General features: G+C 41.0%; 1 protein-coding gene across 3 annotated transcripts in view; it reads left to right on the forward strand.

Annotated features, from left to right (window-relative positions):
* The window catches only part of LOC111153163 (mitogen-activated protein kinase kinase 5), a 267,166-nt gene that overhangs the window by 193,057 nt on the left and 49,581 nt on the right, over nucleotides 1-24,528 (forward strand). For all 3 annotated transcript variants that reach the window (XM_022511975.1, XM_022511977.1, XM_022511976.1), the window contains 2 exons: nucleotides 19,542-19,603; nucleotides 22,570-22,615. In XM_022511975.1, coding sequence (XP_022367683.1) covers nucleotides 19,542-19,603; nucleotides 22,570-22,615 — 108 coding nt within the window. The remainder of the gene's footprint in view (nucleotides 1-19,541; nucleotides 19,604-22,569; nucleotides 22,616-24,528) is intronic.

The raw sequence follows: 24,528 nt of genomic DNA on the forward strand, positions 1-24,528 counted from the left end.
ACAGAGAGAGATCACAAGTAGGCAGAGAGGCAGGCAGAGAGAGAAGAGGAAGCAGGCTCCCCGCCGAGCAGAGAGCCCGATGCGGGGCTCGATCCCAGGACTCTGGGACCACGACCCGAGCCGAAGGCAGAGGCTCAACCCACTGAGCCACCCAGGCGCCCCGGATAGGTGGCTTTTAAGCTAGGTCTTAAAGGATGACTAGGAGCTTCCCAAGTCAGGAAAAGAAAAAAGGTAAATGTCAGGCAAAATGGTTTGAATCCTTCTTGTGAATCGTTTTTAAGTTCACAGATGTGTTTCAGAATACTCAGATTGTCTGAAATATGACAACCAGAAAAGTGGATTATTAGTCTCAGTATATACGTTTCAAACATACTATGGCTAAAAATAAATTCCTATCTAACATCTGTAGGTATGCAGCAAGACAATTAGCAAATCCCTGATTTAGACTTCTGTTTATTCACTTTACTAGTAAAAAGTGAATTCTTTTTAAGTCGTGCTTATACCTGATCAGAAATATCTTCTACATGAAAGTGTTGATTTCTTAGAACTACAAGGCCAACAGACACATGAAACGATGCGCAACATCACTAATCATCAGGGAAATGCAAATCAAAACCACAATGAGCTATCTCCTTACCCCTGTCAGAATAGCTAGAATCAAGAAGACAAGAAATAACAAGTACTGGTGAGGATGTTGAGAAGAGGGAACCCTCATGTACTGTTAGTGAGAATATAAGCTGGCGCAGCCATTGTGGAAAGCAGCATGGAGCGTTCTTCAAAAAGTTAAAAATAGAGCTACCCTATGATCCAGTAATCCCATTACTGCATATTTAGCCAAAGAGAACAAAAACACTAACTTGAAAAGATGTGTGCACACCTGTGTTCATTGCAGCAGTATTTATTATAGCCAAGTTATCAAAGAACCCAAGTGTCCATTGATAGATGAATAGGTAAAGAGATGTGTGTGTGTACACCCACACATACACACACATGCACATACACAGCAGAATGTTACTCAGCCATAAAAAATAAGATCTTGCCATTTGTGACAACATGGATGGACCTAGAGGGTATCATACCAAGTGAAATAAGTCAGGCAGTAAAAGACAAATACTATATGATTTCACTTATATGTGGACTCTAAAATAACAAATAAAAGTGGAAACAGACTCATCAATACAGAGAACACGCTGGTGGTTGCCAGAGCTTGAGGTAGGGGAGGGGGAGCAAAATGGGTGAAGAGCAGTGGAAGGTACAGGCCTCCAGTTATGGAATGAATAAGTCATAGGGATGAAAGCTATAGCAAAGGGAATATATTCAGTGATACTGATAGCACCGTATGGTGACAGATGGTAGCTACACCTGTGGCGCCCATAGCATAATGTATAGAGTTGTCAAGTCACTGTGTTGTAGACCTGAAACTAATGTAACATTGTGTGTCAACTGTACTCAAGTAAAAAATTTTTTAAAAAATTTTAATTTTTAAAAACTTAAAATTTTTTTTAAAAAACAAGATTTGTGAAATTCCCAAAATTTATATTCTGAAATAGAAGCACAGACTTTTAGTGGTTAGTAATGAGCTATGATTGGGCCAGGTGTGTACACAGACAGGTGTGTACACAACAGGCTTGATTGTTGAAGGTGCTAGCTTAATAATACTGAGATACACTGACGGTTCTTCCCTGCTGTGAATAGAAAGGAAAAAGGATTTGGCCTTAGGAATGTCATGGCATAGCACTCTATGTAGAACATCTGGGTGGGTCTGCTGGAGAGTTTATCTCTTCTACTTACTCCAGGAAGGCTTTCTAAAGAAAGGTGAATGCAGAGCAGGGTTTTGATAGAGGACAGTGGCATAGACAGAGTACGGATATTAAATGGACAGCTGGCTGAGGAGCCAACGGGCTCAGGAGGGAAAAAACAGAAGGAAAATACAAATATATGGAAACAGTACACTGCCAGCATATATATAACTAATGAGACAAAGAATAAATCCCAAGGGAAATTAGCAAATACTTTGAGATGAGCAAAAATGAAATCACAGCATACCAGAACTCATGGGATGCAGCAAAAGCAATGTTCAGGGGGAAATTTTTAGCTGTAAATGCCTGCATTGAAAAGGAAAGAAGATCTCAAATCGAACACCTAACCTTCTACTGGAAGAAACTAGAAGAAGAAGAGCAAATCATATTCAAAGCAGGCAGAAGGAAGGAAATAATAAAATTAGAGTGGAAATACAGAACAGAGAATAGAAAAACAAGAGAGAAAGTCAATGAAACCAAAAGTAAGTACTTTGAAAAGATCAGCAAAATTGACAAACCTTTAGCTACACTGACCAAATAGAGAGAGAGAGAAGACTCAAATGTCTGAAATCAGGAATGAAAGCAGACTCCTTACTGCCAACCTTACAGAATTAGAAAGGAGTATAAGAAAATGACATGAATCATATGCCAGCAAATTGAATAACCTGGATGATGTGGACAAATTCCTAGGAAAACACAAACTACCAGTATTGACTCGGGACGAAATACAGAATCTTAGTAGACTAATAACAAGTAAATACAATTTTTTAGAACTTCCCACACAGAGAAGCCCAGGGCCATATGATTTCATGGGTGGAAACATTGTGCCAAATGTTTAAAGAAGATTTAACACCAATCCTTCTCAAACTCTTCCAAAAAAGAGAAGAGAAGGGAATACTTCCTAACTTCTTCTAGGTGGCCAGTAATATCCCAATACCAAAGCCAAACAGACTTCACAAGAAAACTATGGACCAGTTTCTCTTATCAGTATAGATTCAAAAATGCTCAAGAAAATACCAGCAAACTGAATCGAGCAGCATATAAAATTATACATATTGATCGAGTGGGATTTATCCCAGAAATCCAAGTTTGGCTGAGTGAAAATTGGTCAACATAATACACCATATTAGTAGAATAGAAAACAAAATCCCATGGTCATTTCAGTAGATGTAAAAAAAGCATTTAACAAAAATCTACCACCCTTTCTTGATTAAAAACAACAACACTCAACAGAGTTGGAAGAGAAGGGGACTTCGACACCCTGATAAGGAACATCTACTAAAGCTTCAGAGCTAACATCATACTTCACGATAAAGACTAAAAGAGTTTTCCCCCAACTAAAATCAGGAAAAGACAAAGATGTTCACTCTCACTACTTCTACTTGACTTTGTATAGAGAATCTCCACAGGAAAATTAGTCAAGAAAAAAGGCATCCAGGTTGAAAAGGAAGAAGCAAAACTATATTATAGATGACATGATATATAAAACACTGGAAAATACACAGACAAAACTTTTGATAAATGAGTTCAACAGGGTTGTAGGATAGAAGAACACACAAAAATCAATTGTATTTCTTTTTTTTTAGATATATTTATTTTAGAGAAAGCACACATGTATGCCCATGAGTGGGGGCAGAAGGAGAGAATCTTCAAGCAGAATCCCTCCTGAGTGTGGAACCCAGTGCTGGGCTTGATCTCATGACCCATGAGCTCATGACTTGAGCTGAAACCAAGAGTCAGATGCTCAACTAACTCAGCCACCCAGGTGCCCCCAAAATCAGTTGTATTTCTATACACTTTTAATTCACAATGAAATTAAGACAGTTCCAAGTTATCAAAAGAATCAAAGAGAATAAAAGACTTAAGAAGATATTTAACAAAAGGGGAAAACTACAAAACACTGTTGAAAGAAATTTAAGACCTGAATAAATGGAAAGACATCCCATGTTCAGGGAATGGAAGACTTAATATTGTTAAGGTGGCATTACTCCCCAAATTGATGTACAGATTCAGTGCCATCTCCGTCAGAATCCCAGTGGGCTCTTGCAGAAATGGATGGACTGATCCCAGAATGCAAAGGGAAATGCAAGGAACTTGGGAACAAAACAGTCGTGGGGGAAAAAAGAGAGTTGGAGGATTCATGGTTCCTGACTTCAAAACTCCAAAATTGCCGTAATCAAGATAGTATGGTGCTGGCATAAGGACAGACATATGGAATAGAATTGAGAGTCCAGAGATAAACCCACATATTCATGTTCAATTGTTTTCCAACGAGGATGCCAAGACCATTCAATGGTAAAAGAATCATTTTTTCAACAAATGATGCTGGGACAGTTGGACAGCCACGTGCAAAAGCATGAATTTGGACCCCTACCAATCACATCATACATAAAAATTCAAAAGAGTTCAAAGACCTAAATGTAAGAGCTAAAGCTGTGAAACTCCTAAAAGGAAACATAAATGTAAATCTTCATGACCGTGGTTTAGGTCACAGTTTCTTAGATATGACACCCGATAGCATAAGCAAGGAAAAAAATTGTACTTCACCGAAATGTAAAATGTTTGTGTGTCAAAGGACACCGTCAAGAAAGTAGAATCACTGCAACAATGCCAGGGTTCCAGGCCGATAGATAGAGTGGTGGCAAACTGCAGCTCTGAAAAGGAACCTTTTGTGCCTCAGGGTAGGAAGTAGGGGAGGGGGTGTCTTTCCCTGTAAGGTCTGTGGCTAGGAAAAGGGGCTGGACAAGAAGGCCACAGTGGGGATGGGGGAAGGAAGATGGAAACAAAGTAGCCAGCAGAGTGATAGGCAAGAACTGGAGGAAGTTGGGGTGGCAGGGGTGTTGCTGTGTGGTTGTCCATGATGAGTAAAATAAAGCTTAAGATGGGAACAGACTATTGCCAATAGTAATAATAATAATAATAATAATAGCCCATCATTACAAACCTCCACTTATAAGAAGTCTTTGCCTTCAGTGAGGTCTTATGACTATTTAACCACAAATTTTAATGAAGACATGAGAGCCTCCACTCTTTACTTAGCTGCTGACTGGCATTTTCACATCATGATAGTGACACTAAAAAGAGTCCTTATGAATGGGGACAGTCATCCACACCACCAAGCACCTGAATTCACAAGAACTCTTCACTTAGATGAGGTTCCTCTAATAGTTTCTAGAAATGCCAGCAAACATGTCCATTGCTAAAAGAAAATAGCGTTTGATTGCTAGTGCCCATTTGGTGGAAGAGGATGGAGGTTAATCACATGGCTAGGCACTTGGACATGAACTGGGCAAATCAAGGGGCAGCTAACATCTCTGTTCTAGCAGAGGGTGACACATGAAGAAGGGGATGAGAAGATTGAGGACCAGGAAAAGGGGAAGGAAAGGAGGGAAGAGTCTGCTTTTGAAAGCACATTATTAAAAAGCTTCTAAGCTTTTCTCTCTGCCTTTTCTTTCCTACCACTTCACCTCCACGGAGTACAGATCTCAACCTCTCAAAGCTTCCAGTGGTAATAGCTAAACTTCTTAGCACGGCATTTGAGACTCTCACGATATTATTTTCAGCCTCGCTTTGGGTTAGCCAGTGACCTTGAGAGTTGCCCCTCGCTTTCACACCTGTGGTGGTGCCCACCCCCCTGCTTGGAATGGCCTCCTCTTCCTTTTCACTTGGTCCATGCCCTAAGCATCCTCCAAAGCCCAGCTCAAATGCCATCTCCTCTTTGAAGCTGTTTCTCTTAGTTTAGTTTTAGTTTCTCTTAGTTTCTCTTATTGCTAGGCAGCTTTATTACAGTTTTTTCCATACGGAATCAGATTTAGTTCATGAGTTGACCTTCCACTGGATCATGAAGTCACCCAGCACAGGAATTCATCCCAACACCTGGTAGACATAATGGCCCAAGCAGGGGCTCAGTAAATGCTCCTTGGAGTAAACTTAAAAAAAAACAAAAAAACACACATTTTTCTGGCAGGGCTAGTCCTACACAAACCAGAATGTGGTCTAGGTTTGTCTTTTCTTCTACTGAGGTCCATCCTATCTAGCAGAAAAGGGCCTTTGTCCTATAACACAGCAGCTAAGAACGGAGGCCAGTCCAGAGAAACTTAATTCTATCTTTCCTTCTTTGAAAAATTTTTTATTGAAATAATAATTTAATAACATAAAATTCACCCTTTTAAAGTACACAACTCAGTTCCAGAACATTTCCATCACTCCAGAAGAACCCCAGTACCTGTTAGCAGTCACTCATAATTCCTCTGTCCCTTCTAATCTGTGGCAACCACTGATTAATCTGCTTTCTATCCCAATGGATTTCCCCATTGTGAACATTTCATGGAAGTTGGACCATGTAATATCTGGTTTTTGTATGTTTGGTTTCTTTCATTTAATATAATGTTTTCAGAGTACTTCCATGTTGTAGTCATTTGTCAGTATTTTGTTCCTATTTATGACCAAGTAATGTTCCATTGTATGGATATACCACATTCTGTTTATCAGTTGATGAACATTGGGCTGTTTCTGCTTTTTGGCTATTATGAATAATGATGTTATGAACATCCATGTGCAAGTTTTTACATGGACATATGTTCTCAGCTCTCTCATATATATACCTAGGAGTAGAATCGCTGGGTCATATGAAAATTCTGTTTAATTTTTTAATGAATTTCCAAACTGTATTTCCTAGCAATTGTACTATGTTCATTCCCACCAACAGTTCATGAGGGTTCAAATTTCTCCACATCCTTGCCAGCACTTGCTGTTTTCTGGGGTTCCTCTTTTTTTTTTTTAAGATTTTATTTATTTATTTGACAGAGAGAGATCACAAGCAGGCAGAGAGGCAGGCAGAGAGAGGAGGAAGCAGGCTCCCTGCTGAGCAAAGAGCCCAGTGCGGGGCTCGATCCCAGGACCCTGAGATCATGACCTGAGCCGAAGGCAGCAGCTTAACCCACTGAGCCACCCAGGTGTCTCTGGGGTTCTTTTTAATTATAGTCATCCTGGTGGATGGGAAGTAGTCTCTCGTTGTGGTTGTGATTTCCATTTCCCTTGTAATTAAAGATGTTGAACATATATTCATATGTTGATGAGCCATTGAATATCTTCTTTGGAGAAAGGTGTGTTCAATTCCACTGTCCATTTTTAAATTGAGCTATTTGTCTCATTATTGAGTTGTAACAGTTCTTTATATATTCTAGGTATAAGAAGCTGAATATCTCCTCCCATCCAATGGATTTTCTTTTCACTTTCTTGGTCTTCTTTGGCACACAACAGTGTTAAACTTATTTTTTTAGACTTTGAAACCATTTTGATTTTCTCAGAGGGTGGGAGACTCAGACCTTGATCCTATGTCTACCCCACCCTTGACACACTTACAAAAGTTCTCGAAGTTCTATAGATTATAGTATGAAAACCATTGATTATATCCCAAACAATCATTCTGTAAACCTGTATTAATCCCAGAACTAGGTATTGGGGATAGGAATGCAGTTGCCACCGTTAAAATGTTTGTGCTCTAGTCCACGAGACAGACCAGTAAACAGTCATATATAAACAGATCACTTTAAACTAAATTGGATGTAGGGTAAGTGGTATGAGATTTGATGCTCTGAGCTCGCGGAGGACCACACTGATTCTCATTTTAACCACTCACATAAATAGGTATTTATGATAAGGTTTTTAATGATGTTTGCAGCTATCTAACTCCTCGAATAACAGTGTGAACAAGGTGCTAGGAAATGCAGACAAGAGAGCTGATGATAGAGGAGATGATAATGTCCCAGAGGTCTCTACAGAGAATGGGACCCCAAAGGGCCAGTTAGGAGTTAGTCTCGGATGCGGAAGCCCCAACGGAGTTCGGCAGGGCTGCAGTGCTTGGCAAAGTATCAAGAGATGAGCCAAGGGCCATATTTCAGGGAATCTTTATGTGCTGTGCCTGAAGGCCCTTACTGGGGGAGGGCCCTGGAAGTTTTAATGGGATCAATAGAACCGGATTTCTGTTTCAGAAAAATCACTGACAGGGTTGTGGAAGATGTTTGGGAAGGGCAGTTAGGAAGCTGTAGTTCTGATCAGATTACGAGGGCTTTTAATTAGCCTAAGCACGTTTGAAGAGTATTTAGGAGACAGAATAAACTGCCTTAGGTGAGTAATTGGATGTAGGGGAGAGTAGAGAGCGGGGGTCAGAGATGAAGCACGTGGCTTGCGCAGTCAGGCCCTCACTAACATGGGTCCCACAGAGGGAAGGGCATGTTTACGGGATGAAGATTAGCATTCTGTTCATAGGATGGTACTGCACACCTCATTTAAAACTGTGTTATTAGGGACGCCTGGGTGGCTCAGTCAGTTAAGTGTCTGTTTTCAGCTCAGGTCATGATCCCAGGGTCCTGAGATCAAGCCACATTGGGTTTCTTGCTCAGCCGGGAGCCATTTCTCCCCTCTGCCTGCTACTCCCCCTGCTTGTGTTCCCTGTCTTACTCTCTGACAAATAAATAAAATCTTTTTTAAAAACTGTACTATTTTCCTGTTTCAGACCCAATTATATGTAGTTTACCAGCTAGAACTCGAAGTTCCTAGGCTTTTCATTTCTGCCTTCATGCTGCACCTCACAACCAGTGGTCACTTAAAAATATTTGTTGAATGAAATATTTGTTGAATATATGCATAATTATAAGAACTTACTACTTGTTTTTTCAACACTGCAGAAAAACAAATCCAAAAAAAAGTAAGAGAGTATATTATGAGAAGATACTTAGCTAATTTACATTGTCCTTTATTAAAATTCAGAAGTCTAGGCTTAACTTCTACAATTTACAAGACATTTCCCCAAGGAAACATGTTGCTTTCCCGTAACACCCCATTTTACAGATGAGGAAACTGAGTGGCAGTCAAAGGATATGGCTCTTTCCACTTACTACCCTATGACTGACCTTGATGGAAGCAAAAAGTGACAGCTGAACATCCCAGCATCAAAAGGAGAGATGATTTTAAAAGCTATAAGAGAAAACAACTTAGAAAACATTGCAGACGTGCCCCCAGGGCATGGAGGTATTGCACCACAGTTCAGTGTCCCTGTCTGTAAGAATGACTCCAGGACTTTAAGAAAAAATTGAATTCTATTCTGCATATCTGTTTAAATCGGCAGGAAGGAGCTTGACTCCTTTTAGAAAGATTTATACATACAAAAGATTTGGCTCTTAAACCCTCTTTTGTCTTAAAAAAAAAAAAAAATCATCCTTGCAGAATCACTCATTCCCAGACAGGTTACTGGGGGCTGGCTAAGTGAGAAGCTTCTGGGCCATGAACATAGCAGGTGCTCTCTGGGGTTTCTGGTGGGGGTGAAAACGGTTGCCTAAAGAAACCTCCCTGGAATTCAAAAAGTGGTATTAACCAACCCCAGAGGAAATAATATCCATTCTTTTTTTATTATTCTTTTGCCTGGGGGACTTTGCCATAATTCTGGCTTCTGAAGTTAGCAAAAAGTAAAAGGAACATGTCCATGTCTCCTGCTCCCAGCATCCAAAGGCTGGCCTGTTCTTTTCATGACACAAAACTGCAGGCAGATTACCCTGAGACAAGACTCCCTGGCCTGAGCTCTCTGATGACCTGGGCAGGCCTGAGCTTCTGACCACAGTGGCGACCACTCTAAAAATTCAGGTACATGGGTGTTGATACACAATTCCATGATGCTTAGAACTTGTATGAGTTAGTGACCGAGGCATTAGAAGCTTGGTAAGTTAATACAAGTGGATACACAATAGTCTTGTCCTCCAGTGATACTGTGAGCTAGACCTGTGTCCCATAGTGTTGGGAATATTTAATTGGGACCCTGGAAACCGATACTCCTCTTTTATGTAAGGCAACCTTTGGAAATCTAATACCTCCTTTGAAAAGTTCAGTATGTTTAAATTAATACGATTTGGCTGGTTTGAAGATTGAAAATAGGTTAACATTAAGGCCATGATTCCTTTAGTAATTACTTTTTCTATTGGTAATAACTGTTTCTTTAGAAATGACATTAACATTCTACCAAAACACAGCAGTAATCCAAAAGTTAATGTTCTGTTCATTTATAATTATATTTAATTCATATTTATGAGTTGTCGGGAGAGAGGAGAAAGAAAGTGAGTTTAAAAATTTAACAGAAGAAATAAGTTAAAAGCAAAATTTTTCCTGTACATCCTGAAGGATGTACAAAGTCATTTAAATAGAAAAAAAGATAATTTTTAAATACACAGATACATAAATTCAGTTGTTGTTAGCTAGCTAATGCTGAAGAAAAATCTGTATTTTTTTATTATTTCCTCGTGGCACTGAATGAATTCAGTAGATAGACTTCCTCCATTTCTTTTTTTACTAACCAAAATATTAGCATAAACATCCCTATGATTTAGATTTCAATAAGTCAGTTAGATTTGGGTTTTGTTTGTTTGGTTTTTTTAAACCAGGAAAAATTTTGCATCTTTAGGCAGTCATTGAACAAGTAGCTTTGTGTTGCTTTCTTTGAATTGTCCATGAAGGCTGATGTATTATTAATGAATTAATTTCTTGGTGGTGAGGCCTATGAATAGCATTCTGTGAATGGGCAGTTGCCTGGTGGGGCCAATTTTGGCTGCTGTCATTTAACATGTGTTGCTCTATTGTGAAGTCTTATCCAGCTGTAGGACAATGCTCATTTAATCCACCATGATGGGACCTACACACCCTGAGCCCAAGCTGGATGCCAGGGTCAGCTACCCAGCAGCTCAGGCTGGGGCACCACTCGGTCTCACTGCCGAGTTGCTGTAATCATTTTGCTTGCCGTTCATTTTCCCTAAACCAGGGGAAATGCGTATATGAACAGTGCAAATGTTCTCAAAGAGATTCCAAACCGGTCGGCTGGGGTGTTGCCTCCATTCCAGAATGGAGGCAGTGTTCCAGGGAGTGTAAGTTCCTTCCTTCCTCCTGGAAATGGAAGCGTCTGGGCCCACGAGATCCCTGATGTTCTGAGGTCCAGAATAGCAGATGGCATTATGATTTTCCAAATCCTGATGAACATTCTAACTGAACTTGTTCATTTCACAGTATGTAGTTCTATTTTTTTTTTCCACTTCCTCCCCCTTCTTCCCTCCCTGGCTCCCTCTCTTTGTTCCTCTCATATTGGCTAATTTTAAACTGATGCGCTATCTTCTTTACCCAGCTTTAAATTCCCTTCTCTCCGAGTTTATTGTTTGGAACCAGGTAGAGCACAATTTCACATATAATTTCAGCCTTTGAGTCACAGCTCACATCGCCTTTGCATTCGTTTATAAAAATAGGTAAGCAAATACCACCCGCCTTCTTGCACAGTGCGGCCCCAGCAAGTTCTGCTTTTCCACCTTCTCCGTAGCTTGCGGTGCAGGTGGCAAATGGTGGTAATTATTTTAACTAACAGTCGAGTGAACATCAGGAGGACATACAGTGTGACGATGTGGTCTTTGGATTTCAGTGAGTTCTCGGAGTCTGACTTGATAGTGAGTGTTATGGCTTGTTGGTTTTTCAGGACACGGACCTGCCAGGTTCTTGCCCTTGAATGGTGTGTGCATGTAGTTCAGATATCTCTGCGTTAACCCCTTACCTATGAAAAGAGGAGGAGTCATTCCTTTTATTTCAGAATCTGTTAAGGGTTGTTATGCTCCCTGAGATTTTTTCCTCTTTTGTTTTTGTTGAATATAGTTATGATCTCCGTTTAATCTAAGATGGCTTTTAATCAGCACTTGTGCGCATAGAACCTGGTGAAGTCTGTACGTGAACATTACAATTTAAGTCCTGGATCAAACATATGTAGCTGGACTTTTCCTGAGGAAAAAAAATTGACCTTACCAGCGTATGAAATTCAAACACTATATAGGGACAAGGTAAAACCACAGGTAGGAATTGCTGAATAATTACCTTTAGACCAGCGTGAGCAGGAGGCTTCCCACGAGGGTGAGCTCATTTAATGGTTCCTAAAACTCAATCTTGTGGATGTCAGTGGTCATGCTTGATTATTTGCAGCAGTGTTTTATGGAAAAGCAATGGAAATGCATTGGGAGGCTACAGAGAGGACAATAACGGGTTTTACTTTTGTAAATGCAGTCCCTTTGGTATGAGACAGGCATGTTTTTGCTGTTCTGCCCACACCATGAAAAAGGGAGGTATATGTGAATGTTAGTGAGTGTGTGTGTACTGTTCATAGGGACACCTCTAAATAATTCTGTGACCTATAGCCTATGACCAACAAGTGACCTAAAATAAAAAGAGAAAAAAACGGGCTGTTCTTTAGCTTCAGAGAGAAAGCAGCTGTAAATATGGTTTCAAAGATTAATCCATGTTCCAGTTCTCTACCTCTTTTCAAGGAATTTAATAAAACACCAAGGTCATTGCCATAGGTTTAGAAAAATGTCTAAGTAAATATCAATCTTTTAAATGACCAAAAATTAAAGACTAAATGATGGGTTAGTTTTGATATTAATGACAAAGTTTTTTTCCTCTTCTCTTTTATCTTGGTACTGAAAAACTTCTACATGTTTAGGGGGAAAAAAAAACAGGAAAGAGCTTCATAATCTCACGTCCCAATTACCTACAGACAGATTCCTTTAGACCTGTTCATTTATATTTTGTGGGTTTTTTTTATAAGCCATCTGGTTGTGATGTTCATTTGGCTAACAGCTGGTTCTCCCTTGATTTAAGGGTTTATAGGTCAGGTGGGTGTTTCAGTGGCAGAAATTCACGCCTTTTGCCCCTAGTTCCAGGTCCTTCTGAGGCAAGTTAAATGAGCTGCTACTGTCAGCCCAGACCCAGTGGATAGAGCTTCACACCAAAATGCCCACACATGTAATTTGTCACATCTGGCAACCCAGAGCATGGAGTGACCCAGTGTGGAAATTGAATCGTCTTTCACTTTCTCTGCTCCTGGCTTGATGTGGAGTGGGATGAGTAGAAGAAGGGCTTTCTGGTCTTCAGCTAAGGTGGGGGTGGGGGGGGTCAGAGGCTTTCTTTGCTGATGACGTCCATCTACAAGCCTTCCTAAATGCACAGCCTCATTCCCAGTGTTGTCCCTCCTCACACCCCAGAGATTTGGTCAGTTGTGTTCACATTGTGGAATCAAAAATACACATAATGTCAAAATACCGATTGTTTCCTCACAGAGTGGCCACATTTTTAAGTGAGCGATTTAATAAGCACTGTCTGAATTTGTACAACTCCGATGTGTAATTATGGTTCATGTATATCTTACGCTGGACTATTGTCACATTCTCTGGCTGACCTAGAGCCCCTGTCCTTCTTGTTCCCACCTTTGTCTCTCTTTCAGGATGTGCGTGCCTTCTCACCCACCCTACCCCCCACTACAGTCTGTTAGAGCAGCAGCTACCAGTTAGAAACACCGAGAACCTTCAAAATACTAGCACTAAGCTAATTTCCCAAAGTCTACCATTGGATTACACTTCAGACAGTTAGATTTTTAGTTTATACATTCATTTCTGTGGAGGTCTTTAAAGGAGAGGGCGCAGGTTTTTGTGTGTTTTTTTCTTTCTTTTGTCCAAACAAACCAAGTTTCCTCCTCAGTCAAAAGGAGATTTGTCTTATGGATCTGCAGTTGTCTCACAAAAGTGTCATTTTAAGGTAGTGGACAGTGGAGAATCAAAAACCAATTTGGGGTCTAACAAGGCAAAATGCTGTTTGCCTGAAATGAAGCCACTGGAATTACAAACGACCTTTGATCCAACACTGTGGACAAGAGTGGAGCAATCTAAAAGAGCTGGGGCAATTAGTGTGAATCCCAGTGCATAGTGACAAATCATTGGGCTGGGCCAAGGGAACATTAGGCTTAAATTAGAAATTTATTTTTTTTTAAAGATTTTATTTATTTATTTGACAGAGATCACAAGTAGGCAGAGAAGCAGACAGATAGAGAGAGGTGGAAGCAGGCTCCCTGCAGAGCACAGAGCCCGATGTGGGGCTCGATCCCAGGACACTAGGACCATGACCTGAGCCGAAGGCAGAGGCTTTAACCCACTGAGCCACCCAGGTGCCCCAGAAATTTATTTTTTTTAATGTTAGTGCATTAACTCAATATTGATCAGACTTGAGATGGTTCTCTGACTTTAACTACCTGTTGACTTGATGGCTTGACACCATGAAATCTGAAAATAAGCTATTAAAAAACGTTAGAAGGCTTGCCATATTCTGTTTAACTTGCCAGGCTGGTTTAATCTAACCACATCACAACTGACCTTTAGAATTTGCCAGTGTGGCCAACACCTTGAGAGTTTTGAGAAGTTGCCCTTCTTCTGTCTTCCTTCTTTTACTGCTAGCAAGTATAAAATCTTGGTTTGAAGGAATTTCTATTTTGCATGAAGAGAAGGGGACAGGACATAGATGAAAATGTTCAAGGTGGCTCCCCATCCTCCCGCCCCCACCCCAGGTGCTCTCTGGAAGTGAGGAAGGAAGAAGGTGGGAGGGCAGAGACAGTCTTGTACAGCCCTCCAGATGCCATACTCTGTTCTCTGTCACTCTTCTTTATGAACTCATGTGTACCAGCCAGACTTAGTGCCCCCCAGTACAACCCAAATGCCCAGCTCTTACTTAGTTAGCTATTTCCTCCATCTTGCAGGGCTGTTTATTAGGGGTATACATTTTTTCCCCCGAATAGTACACAAATTCTTTAAGGTTATGGATTAAATATCAGTCATCCCACGATGCCAGGCTTAGTGCCTTTGACACAGTAGGTCGTCAAGAAAATTACTGAATGAAAGAACCAATAAATAATGAATGACTATCCATTTTTATTACATAGTATTTTATGTCTATGCCCTGTCAATGTTTGAATTAACTACCATATCCTTCTCAGGTTTCATTATTATCTATAATTATGAATTAAAGGCAGAAATTAAATATGCAGGTATATTTTTTCAAGCTGAGTTCCCTAAACTTTTTTCCATTGAGTAGTTATGCCAGCCTTTCCACTTATACAAAACTGAGCTCCGCCACAAATCTGGACCTCATCAGAGTTTTTTAAAATAGTTCCTTACCTTTTTCTTTTTAAATATTCTATTTCAACATCATTTGAGATTCATATGCAGTTGTAAGAAATAGTATGGAGAGGGGCACCTGGGTGGCTCAGTCTGTTACATGTCCGACTCTTAATTTTGGCTCAGGTCATGATCTCAGGATCATGAGATCAAGTCCCACATCAGGCTTGCTTAAGATTCTTTCCTACTCTCTCTGTCCCTTCCCTCCCCCTCTCTAAAATAATAATAATAATAATTTTTTTAAAAATGATAAGAAGGAGAGAGCCTGTTTACCGTTCACTCAGTTTCCCCCAGTGTTAATAGCTTATAAGTATAGTACAGTTTCACAACCAGGAAATTGACATTGATACAATTCACCGAATTCAGATTCTACCCATTTTCCAGGCACTCACGCATGTGCACACACATGTGGGCAGGCATACATGCACAAACATTGTCCTGGATCTTTCCGGAGCCAAGAAACATAGTTTAAAACAAACAAAACAAAACTATGCTTTCGATAATGATCTCTCTTTTAAGTAAGTGATTTTGAAAGCATTTGCCTCATCTCTATTTTCTGTATTTGGAGTACCCAACCTATCTGCCTGCTCCCAAGGTCACAAAGTGTACTTACAGGCATAGTTAATCTGCAAGTGAACTAGCAGCCCCAATGATTGGAGTCAGCCCTCCTTCCCCCTCCTCCCCTCCTCTACTCTTTGAGTGTGTAGGTACACACACACACACACACACACACACACACACACACACAAATTTTCTCCTGCTTGCCTTTTATGCCTGAGTACCTTGCTGACAAGTGCTAATAACAAAATACCCAGAGAGAGTCCAGTTGAAGTTAGCATACATTAAACATTCTGAACTTGTCCTTTTGCTCATAGATTGTGCATAATTAATAATTAAACAGTTTCAGTTGTAATGGGTTGACCTTCCTGAACTGTTCATTACTCACAAGGCAAAGGCATCACTCAAACTTTTTTCCCATTGTCCTTCGCTGTTCCCTAGCATGACACGTGCTTGTGTTCTAGTTGTTTAGCACAAGGGGCTGACCAGGTAGTTACTGAAACCTCTGAGACTTGGAGACTGTCCTCCTTGAGGACCAGAATTGCTTACTGAAATGGTTGATGGCCGCTGTTTTTACATAACAGTTGCTGGCTCCATAACAAGATCCAGCTTGTGTCCCTGTAGCAGGACTCTAGAGTTGATAAGGGAATAGAATCTCAGGTTAAGGCTTCTGGGTAAGGTTGTATCCACTGTTTCATTCCATACCTCTGTGCTTAGAAGTTCAACAGAAAAGTATCCCCCAGAAAAGCCCTTAAGGTGAAGTATAGCACCCGGGGTCTTAAGAAGAGTGATTTTTATTAACCATTAAGAGTTGGTTTCAGCCAGTCCTGAGAGTTGTTACTGTAACTGCTTCTCCAGCTCCTGTTTGTGTTTTTGAAATGTATTTGTTCATCTTTCCTGAACCCAGGTTTCGCAGAGCACGTTTTTGATGCGTAGTAGCAAGGACTTGACTAGATCCCTGAACCTCTGGGCAGGGTTCTCAGGCTCTTTCTAACCCAGTGGTGACTGGTTGCTGCCCCTGCCTGGGAGCTACGGGGAAACTGGGACAGCTCCACTCTGATCCTCCCTCCCTCCCTCCCTCCCTCCCTCCTTGGCGCAGATTTGAATTCCAGCATGAAACAGACAGTTTCGTGGAGGTGTTCTGCCATGCTCTTCCAAACAAACTTCTGGTTTTACTTGCATAAAAATGAGAAAAGTATACTCTAAAAATCCTCCCAGTGTGGTGAACACCATCAGGTCTCTTCATTTGCTTTCCTCTAGAGTGTTAACATAAGCCTGTGTGCTTGTGTGGAGTAGGAGACTCTCAGAGGACTCCTTTGCTCACCCCTCTGCCCCCCTTGTTTGTGTGTGACATTCTGACCACCCCCCCCCCACACGCCCCCCCCCCCCCCCCCCCCCCCACCCCCCGCCAGTCAGTCTTCTGTATCTCAGGAAATTCTCCTTGGAGGTATGCAAGAGACACAGCTTTTAAAAGGAAAAGAAATATCTGGCATTATGCATGTGAGATTAGAATTTCCCCCCACATCTCTGATGAGTGATTCTTTCCAGGCATCCCTGAGATGAGACTCCGCTCTCTGCGGTTCTGTAAAGTCGACTTGGGGTGGCATTTTCACAAGTGAAATAAATTATTCATGGGTACCACCCAGTGTTCCTTAGTTTTATATTATGAGGAACTTAACAGGCTACAATATCAGGTCTTAAATAAAATTAACTACCCATGCAAAGATGTCACATTGCCTCGTTTTGTTTCTCATCCATGTTAAAATGACATCTTCCTCAAGTTGCCTAGTCTATAATTCATTAATTTACTCTTGGTATCATACTTTGAAATGAGGCCCACATTAGCATCATGTTTTATATCAGGATCTTTGTAGAAAACCAGTTGAGAATTTTAACCATCTTAGTAAATATTCAGCCACATTAAGGCAGTAGGCTTTTATCTTCCTAAACATCGCATTTAAAATCAACTACTACTCAGACACTCCCAGGACCAGAGCCTCCAGAAGAATTTCAGAAATGATGACTTGGAGGACTGACTCCCTGATCGGGGTCCGTAGTTTCTGCACCTCAGACTTTGAACCGTTTTTGTACTAACCGTTTCTGAGACAGCGAAATGTCATTTCTTGAACTGTGCCTTGTAGGATCTTGCAGGCGCCGTGATATATATATATGGCTTTCCTAAAACAGGCCGGGCTGAAATTGATATCATGTTTTATTTTTGCTCTTCAAACCGATGGGACTTCTGTGGCCATTTTATAGTACCTTTATCGAAGACTTGTCATGTTGTTGCACGCCTGTTTCTTCTGAGTGGACGGTTTCATCAGCCCCCTGTTTTTCATGTCCTCTCTGTGTAATGCCTGCATGTAATCCTTTGAACTTGGCAAGATTTTATTTCGCTCCCATTTTCCTTTGTTTTCCTTTCTTCTTGGAAGCCTTTCTCTACTGATGAGAATTTTAAGTTTATGATTACTAACCTTCTCCTGATCTGGATGAATAGAGTAAATTCAAAGAGGACAGAAATGCAAAATCTAAGGATCATTTCATTCACATTCCATTTCTTTTAACCTCTTTGGGATTTATTTATTATTATTATTATTAATTTTTTTTTTGGCTGCTTTGACCCCCTCAGATCCTTTTGATTTAATTGTATTTTCCAGCAGTTTCCAATTGTTTGAATTGGAAACAAAGCCTTAATAAGAGTTCTAGTTAATTTTCTGTCTTGTAATTACCGATCTCATTTTTCTGATAATTGGCCACAGCAATTATATGTATATTTACTAATCACATAGGAGGCTGTGCAATTGTATCTATCTGCCACCATTGATAATGACACGCATATTGCAGAGGTGCTTTTATCATCTTCTTTTTTCCACTACATCAAAGCTATTTCCTCTCGTTCTCAATAATGAATACATGCATGCATTTGACACAGTTGTGTGCTAGAGAAATTGTTTGGCTCCCACCAAATGCTGCATGCTCTGAGTTTCTTGCCTGCAGCGCTGGAAGGTTGTATGTAATGATATATTGCTCATCCAAATGGCCAAAGCACTCCAAAGCACAGTGAGATTAAAATAAGTCATTCCTTTGTTAATTTAAATAGGTGCATGTATCATACTTTGCAGGGCACTTTGTGTAGGGATGTCAGAGAGGAAAAAAGCCGCCGAAAGGTATTTTTAATAGCAAATGAGAATAGATGGGAATGGAGTCATTTGCAGCTGCCTACTTTATGTGGCTCTCTTGTTCCAACTGTAGGTCTAATGAGATGACTGTTAAAGTACTCTGCAGTGTAATTTCATTACATCCTGAGCCACTACACTATAAACACAGTGGCGCTCTCTGTCATTCTTGGAAAAACTCCTAAATTCTTAAAGCCTTCCTTTGCAAATGGTAATGGGGTTTGCTCCCTGTGTTACTCAGTGGTTGTCATTTGTGGCTTCGTTGTTTCCTGCTCTTTTAAGTGGCTCCCACCTCTGCCCCAGTTCTGTTTGGTGGTCAAGGTGGGAGTTTTTCACTGGGTGCTTAATTCACAGCCTCTCTCATACATATGACGAGTTTGCCCAGACTGGCAAATAGACTAAAATTCTTTTCAGGACACAGCTTCCCCTGTAAAAGCCTTTCTATTAAAGTAAAAAACAAAAACAAACAAAAAAACCTGACCCAAATGCTTCAGCAAGCAGTTAAGAGCAGTTGAATATACAAATAAATGTAAATAAAAAGGAAAGTGTAAATAAATAGCAAATCCAGTAAAAGAAACAAAGGTCAACACAAGAATAATTTCACAGCTCTTTGTTAATTACAAGACCATTTGTGTGTTACTTAAATAATCATTAATTTCTCATTTACACTTTCGTACCTTCTTTCCTACCCCGTGGCTATCATTGTCCTTTTTTCACCTCCCCTCCCTCTTTGCTCTCATGTTTCTCACCATTGTAAAATGTGTGTGGCTTTAAATTTGGCATTTTTACGTAAACATGTGGGAGAGGGTGTAGACAGTCTTTTTAATTGGATGAGGCCTTATTTTCCTTCCCACATGGTGCTGAATCCTTGTTATAGATTCATCTTTATCCTGCTCCTTGGGGGAGCTGGGCAGGGGTTGCGGGGGTGGCGCATGGAAAGGAAGAAAAGGAATTGTTGTGACTTTTGGTGACTTGTTTTTCCTCCATCCCAGGATTCGCCCGTCCTTCCGGTTGGAGAGTTCTCCGAGCCATTTGTACATTTCATCACTCAGTGGTGAGCCCGTTTGCAAACATGCCATGCCCTCAATGTAAATGATACATGCCATTAACTCCCAGGCTCCGCGAGACCTTATGGCTCTCCCTGCTTCCTCCTGGAGACGGGAGGGACTTCGGGGCCTTGGGCAGATGGGGCAGAAAAGCTGAAGAAATTGTTTAAATTATGTAAACGTTATTTACACAAAGGGTCGTAAATGTACTTTAGAGGCTTTTTCCTGTTTAAATAAACTGCTGTGAATCGGGCTCCTTCTTCGAGCACAGATACTGTTGCTATCCAATTTCTTTTTTTTAAGAAATACACAATTTTATAGTCCCTATTGAACAGACATATGAAGCTTATTTTTATTAATGTAACCTCAAGTTACCCATAAAACTGTCTGTCACTTAGTGGAAGCAGCATAGTTTATTAATTCATTGGGTTTTCGGTAAATAACTTTTATCTTTGGTTGTATGTTAAACACAATACTCGTGTTCCATTTCAGTGAATTTTGATGTTTGAAAGACTATGAAAACATGGTTCCATTTGGCCCACTTGAACCATTAAAGAACTGGGAGGAACCACAGGTCAAAGAGGCCCTCGGTGTCGTTTTACACCTGAGGAAACACGCATTTTTCTTTGCCAGCCCTCTGCCTTTTCCCCCTCTGTAGGACGAGGGTCCCCCTTTCACATCATCCACCTGCCTCTTCCCCATTCAGCAGCACCCAGGAGGCTATGGACGGCCCCATTGTTCCACTGCCCTCCTTCTGCTCTCTCCCTCTCCCTAGCATGGAGAAAGAGAAGGAAATTGGGAGCATAGCAATGACCGCCACAAAGCAGGAGGCAGAACTAACCAGAAACTATTTGGGACATTACGGAACTTCTTCACAACTACCTCTACCTGCCTTCCCCTAGTCCACTGAATTCCGTTTCATCACGCCTTTAGAGTCATGTTCGGTGGTGGAAAACGGAACCCTTCCTTCCTGTGGCTCCTGGAAATGGTGCGGTCAGGAGTCCTTGCCAAACCAAAACGTTTGTGCACTGTCCCCTGCCCCTCCCCCCCCATGATCCATCCGATGATTACACTAAAGTGAAGCTAAGAAATATTCCTTAATATAAATGTCAAGCTTTATCACCTTTTTGACTAAGTGTAATATGTTACCTCTTAATAAAAATGTCTCATACAGTTTATACTCCATAGAAAAACATGTGAGGAAGAGATTTTTTTTCCCCCTGACTCTAAAAATTTTATTAACACTGTTTCTATTTATTTAAAATACTTATCTAATATTCTGTAGCTTTTAAAAACTATTTTTACCCTGCAGATGTTTCATTTCCAAAGCACCCCATGTTGGAAAAAACAGATATATCCACTGAACACTGGAATCCTGAGCTCATCGATGATATCAGAGCCCATTATCCAAAAATGTGTATTAATCTCTCTTAATTTCCTTTACGTGGAATTCCTAGAAACACTCAGAAGCAGCCCATCATGGGAATGCCACATTTTGAACTGCAGAAATTGAAAAATAAACCATGCCGTTCCTAAGCTGCCCAGAGCCCTGGTTTGGGCATCACCCGCCTGGCGCTGTGGGATTTGTGACGGGAGGGCTGTGCATCTCACTGTGTGGCCTGAGACCCCCTTGGGGGCGGGGCCAGTTCTGGGCAGAAGTGGGAGGGGAGCAGATAAGGCTTTGCCTTCCTTCTGTCCAAAAATTAATCAGCTGCTATGTAAAAGTTTTATGGAGACAGGGGGAGGGGTAACCTGTGTTGAAATTTCCACAGATGTCAAGCCGAAGCAGAAATGATAGTGGGTAATAGCCTTGTTTTCCCAAGAGATACAGCTACTTTGGAATGTCAGATTAGGACTGTTACCAACTCCACCGGCAAGACAGCTTGAATTACTTGCTAATGAATGCAGTATTTGAGAGGTGCATATGGTTATTTATAGGGAAGGCAAATGTCCTTGATGTCATTAATGGTTCATAACTACGGTTCTTATTTACCAAATGATCATTAAGTCTCTCTACTCAAAAAAAAAAAAAAAAGAAAAGAAAATACTGTCAGCAAATGCAGGGATCATATGACGGGTTTTCCTGGCGCTCGTTAGAGGTTGCCTTGTGTAAAAGAAAAAGCATCTGTGTGATTTTCAAGTAATAGAAGAAGCAGTCTCTTTTCATGACTTCATCCCACAGACTCTCTGAGTTTGGTATGGATAACGGCCACCGGATAGGTAGCTGCTCGTAGTCACATCAGTCCCACGTGTGAGTGCTTCATCCCGTAGCCTTCATACCTGACACAGCTACTGATGATACTTACTGCATGTAAGACAAGCAGCATTTTGTATGAGTAATGTGATCCTTTAAGCAGCTTAAACAGACTTAACTCCCCCCTCCTCAGCTGTTTAAAGAATATCGACCTGCATTGTAGCCAGAATAAATAAAAGTTGAACTAGTATAACAGCCCGTTTGTAATTTTGTAGCATTATCTAGATTCCTGACTTCTTTTATGACGTGTCATTCGGAGTCAGAATGAAGGAATAAAATATTTTCTCATTTGACCTGGTAGTCATGTTTTTTTTTTTCTTATTACCTGATTCCCGTTACGGAAAAAGAAGTCTATTGTTACCTAGATTTAAGTCTGAAATAAACTGAAAACTGAGTCAGGAAGAAATATTGCCGCTTTTTTTCTCCCACAATTATTTCAAAAGTGGAATTAGGTAAATTTAAATTCATTCTTCATCTGTAGTGCAAAAATAACTACCCCCCCCAAAAAAATCTTTATGTTTCTGATTCATGAGATTCCCCAAAATCTGATTAATTAAAGGCCCAAATAAAAGAAAGGGAATATATGCTAATACTTTGGCCAAGAATTGAACACGGTGAATTTGAAGTCATTCAGATTCCAGGGTAAATAGTCCATGGTGGAAAGCATAGCACAGATCCATGCGTGATCTAGATAATGACGAGCTTTTCTTCCTCTAACAGCATGCGTAAACAACCCAAAGAAAGACCAGCACCTGAGGACCTGATGGTAAGTACATTGTTTTAATTACGTTAGCATTCTCTAGTTATATATCTGTGCTTAACCTTCTGCTAAAAGAACTGGAATGGAATTTAAAACATCCACAGCTCTTAGAGAGGCTGCATTACTTACTCCATTTGGGTAGGTGTTTTGGAAGCTCAAATCCTCAGGTAGTAGTTTTTACTCTTTAAAAACCCACCACCAGGGTGCCTGGGTGGCTCAGTGGGTTAAAGCCTCTGCTTTCAACTCAGGTCATGATCCCAGGGTCTCTCTGCTCAGAAGGGAGCCTGCTTCCTCCTCTCTCTCTGCCTGCCTCTCTGCCTACTTGTGATTTTTGTCTGTCAAATAAATAAATAAAATCTTTTTAAAAAATAAAAATAAGGGGCGCCTGGGTGGCTCAGTGGGTTAAAGCCTCTGCCTTCAGCTCAGGTCATGATCCCAGAGTCCTGGGATCGAGCCCTGAATAGGGCTTTCTGCTCGGCGGGGAGCCTGCTTCCTCCTCTCTCTCTCTCTGCCTGCCTCTCTGCCTGCTTGTGATCTCTGTCAAATAAGTAAATAAAATCTTTAAAAAAAAATAAAAATAAAAACCCACCACCATTTTGTAATAATAAGGGAGTGGGCACCTGGGTGGCTCAGTCATTAAGTGTCTGCCTTCGGCTCAGGTAGTGATCCTAGTGTCCTGGGATCGAGCCCCGTGTTGGGCTCCTCTCCCACTCCTCCTGCTTGGGTTCCATCTCTCGCTGTAGAAAAGAAAAAAGAAGAAACTTAAGGTAAAACTCTCTTCCTCCGCCTTACACGCAAGGGCCACCAGTTAATCTGGGTTACTCCTTCTCCTCCTTTCTTGTTACCTCCTCTCAGCACCCAGAGCATCGGTAACAGAAAAGTGAGTCAGCATATTCAGTTTTTTGCGGTGTCCTGCAGGAGATTCTGAACGTGGCGTGGAGTCCTCTTGGATTCATGCAGAATGAAATTAGATTGGCTGCAAAAGATCAAGTTAATGTGAATCTTTGGTCTTTCCTCAGAAAGAGACAACTATGAGCTGCGGGTGCTGTGTTCGCAGCTCCAAGGCCGCTTTCTTTGATGGTGAATGACAGTTTTTAGTCGAGCAGGGAGAGGAACAGAGACGCTCCCTAGCAATTCCCAAATGGTCATTTGTTTAGTGCAGATTGTTGATTTGACAACACACAAGCTGTTAGAAGGAACGCTGGGATCGAGCATTAGTAACTAATGATTATAGTCTGCTCTTTCTCCTGTTTCGTGTGCTCACCATTCCGTCTTTAGACCATTGCACTCAGAGCGCACCCCGACCAGTCTTCTGTCACCACTTTAAACAAGAAGCATTTTGCAGATACCAGTTCAGAGGGTTTCATCCGTTGTATGCCATCCTGATAAACACCCTACATGCCCAGACTTCTTCTTGTATAATACACCTTTCGTCCTGGAATAGAAAATAACAGGATGTTTCCCTTTTGCATCATGAGCGCTTTCCAGGAAGGTAGCATCCTCCCTCGTGTTACCCCTGGAGCAAATCTCCATTTTCAGGGTAGTTTCAAGTTAAAGTTCACCCCTAAAAACCTCTGCAATTTATAACTGTGCAGGTCTCGTGTCTGGAATAAACTGGTCTTCTGGCGGTGGCGTGTCTTGGATGGTTGGGAGATTGTTGCAGTTAGTCACATTTGAGAAAACTTGGAACAGGTTCTAGAGGTGGAGACCCATTTACCTTGTGCATTATTATGCTATGGCTGGATAGCTCAGCTATTAAAACAAAGGAATAGGGTTTCATAAAACAGATATTTGTTTGTAAATGCATGTTTCTGTGCGGCAGTGAGTTGGCCACTTTTAAATAAAACACTGCAGATTGCACGTACACCCATCCATGCATATGGATGTATGTCTTGGTGGGGAGCACAGCTCCAGGGCAG

Source organism: Enhydra lutris, unplaced genomic scaffold, assembly GCF_002288905.1.
Source record: "Enhydra lutris kenyoni isolate GAN:26980312 unplaced genomic scaffold, ASM228890v2 scaffoldscaffold31, whole genome shotgun sequence".
Classification (NCBI taxonomy): Eukaryota; Metazoa; Chordata; class Mammalia; order Carnivora; family Mustelidae; genus Enhydra; species Enhydra lutris.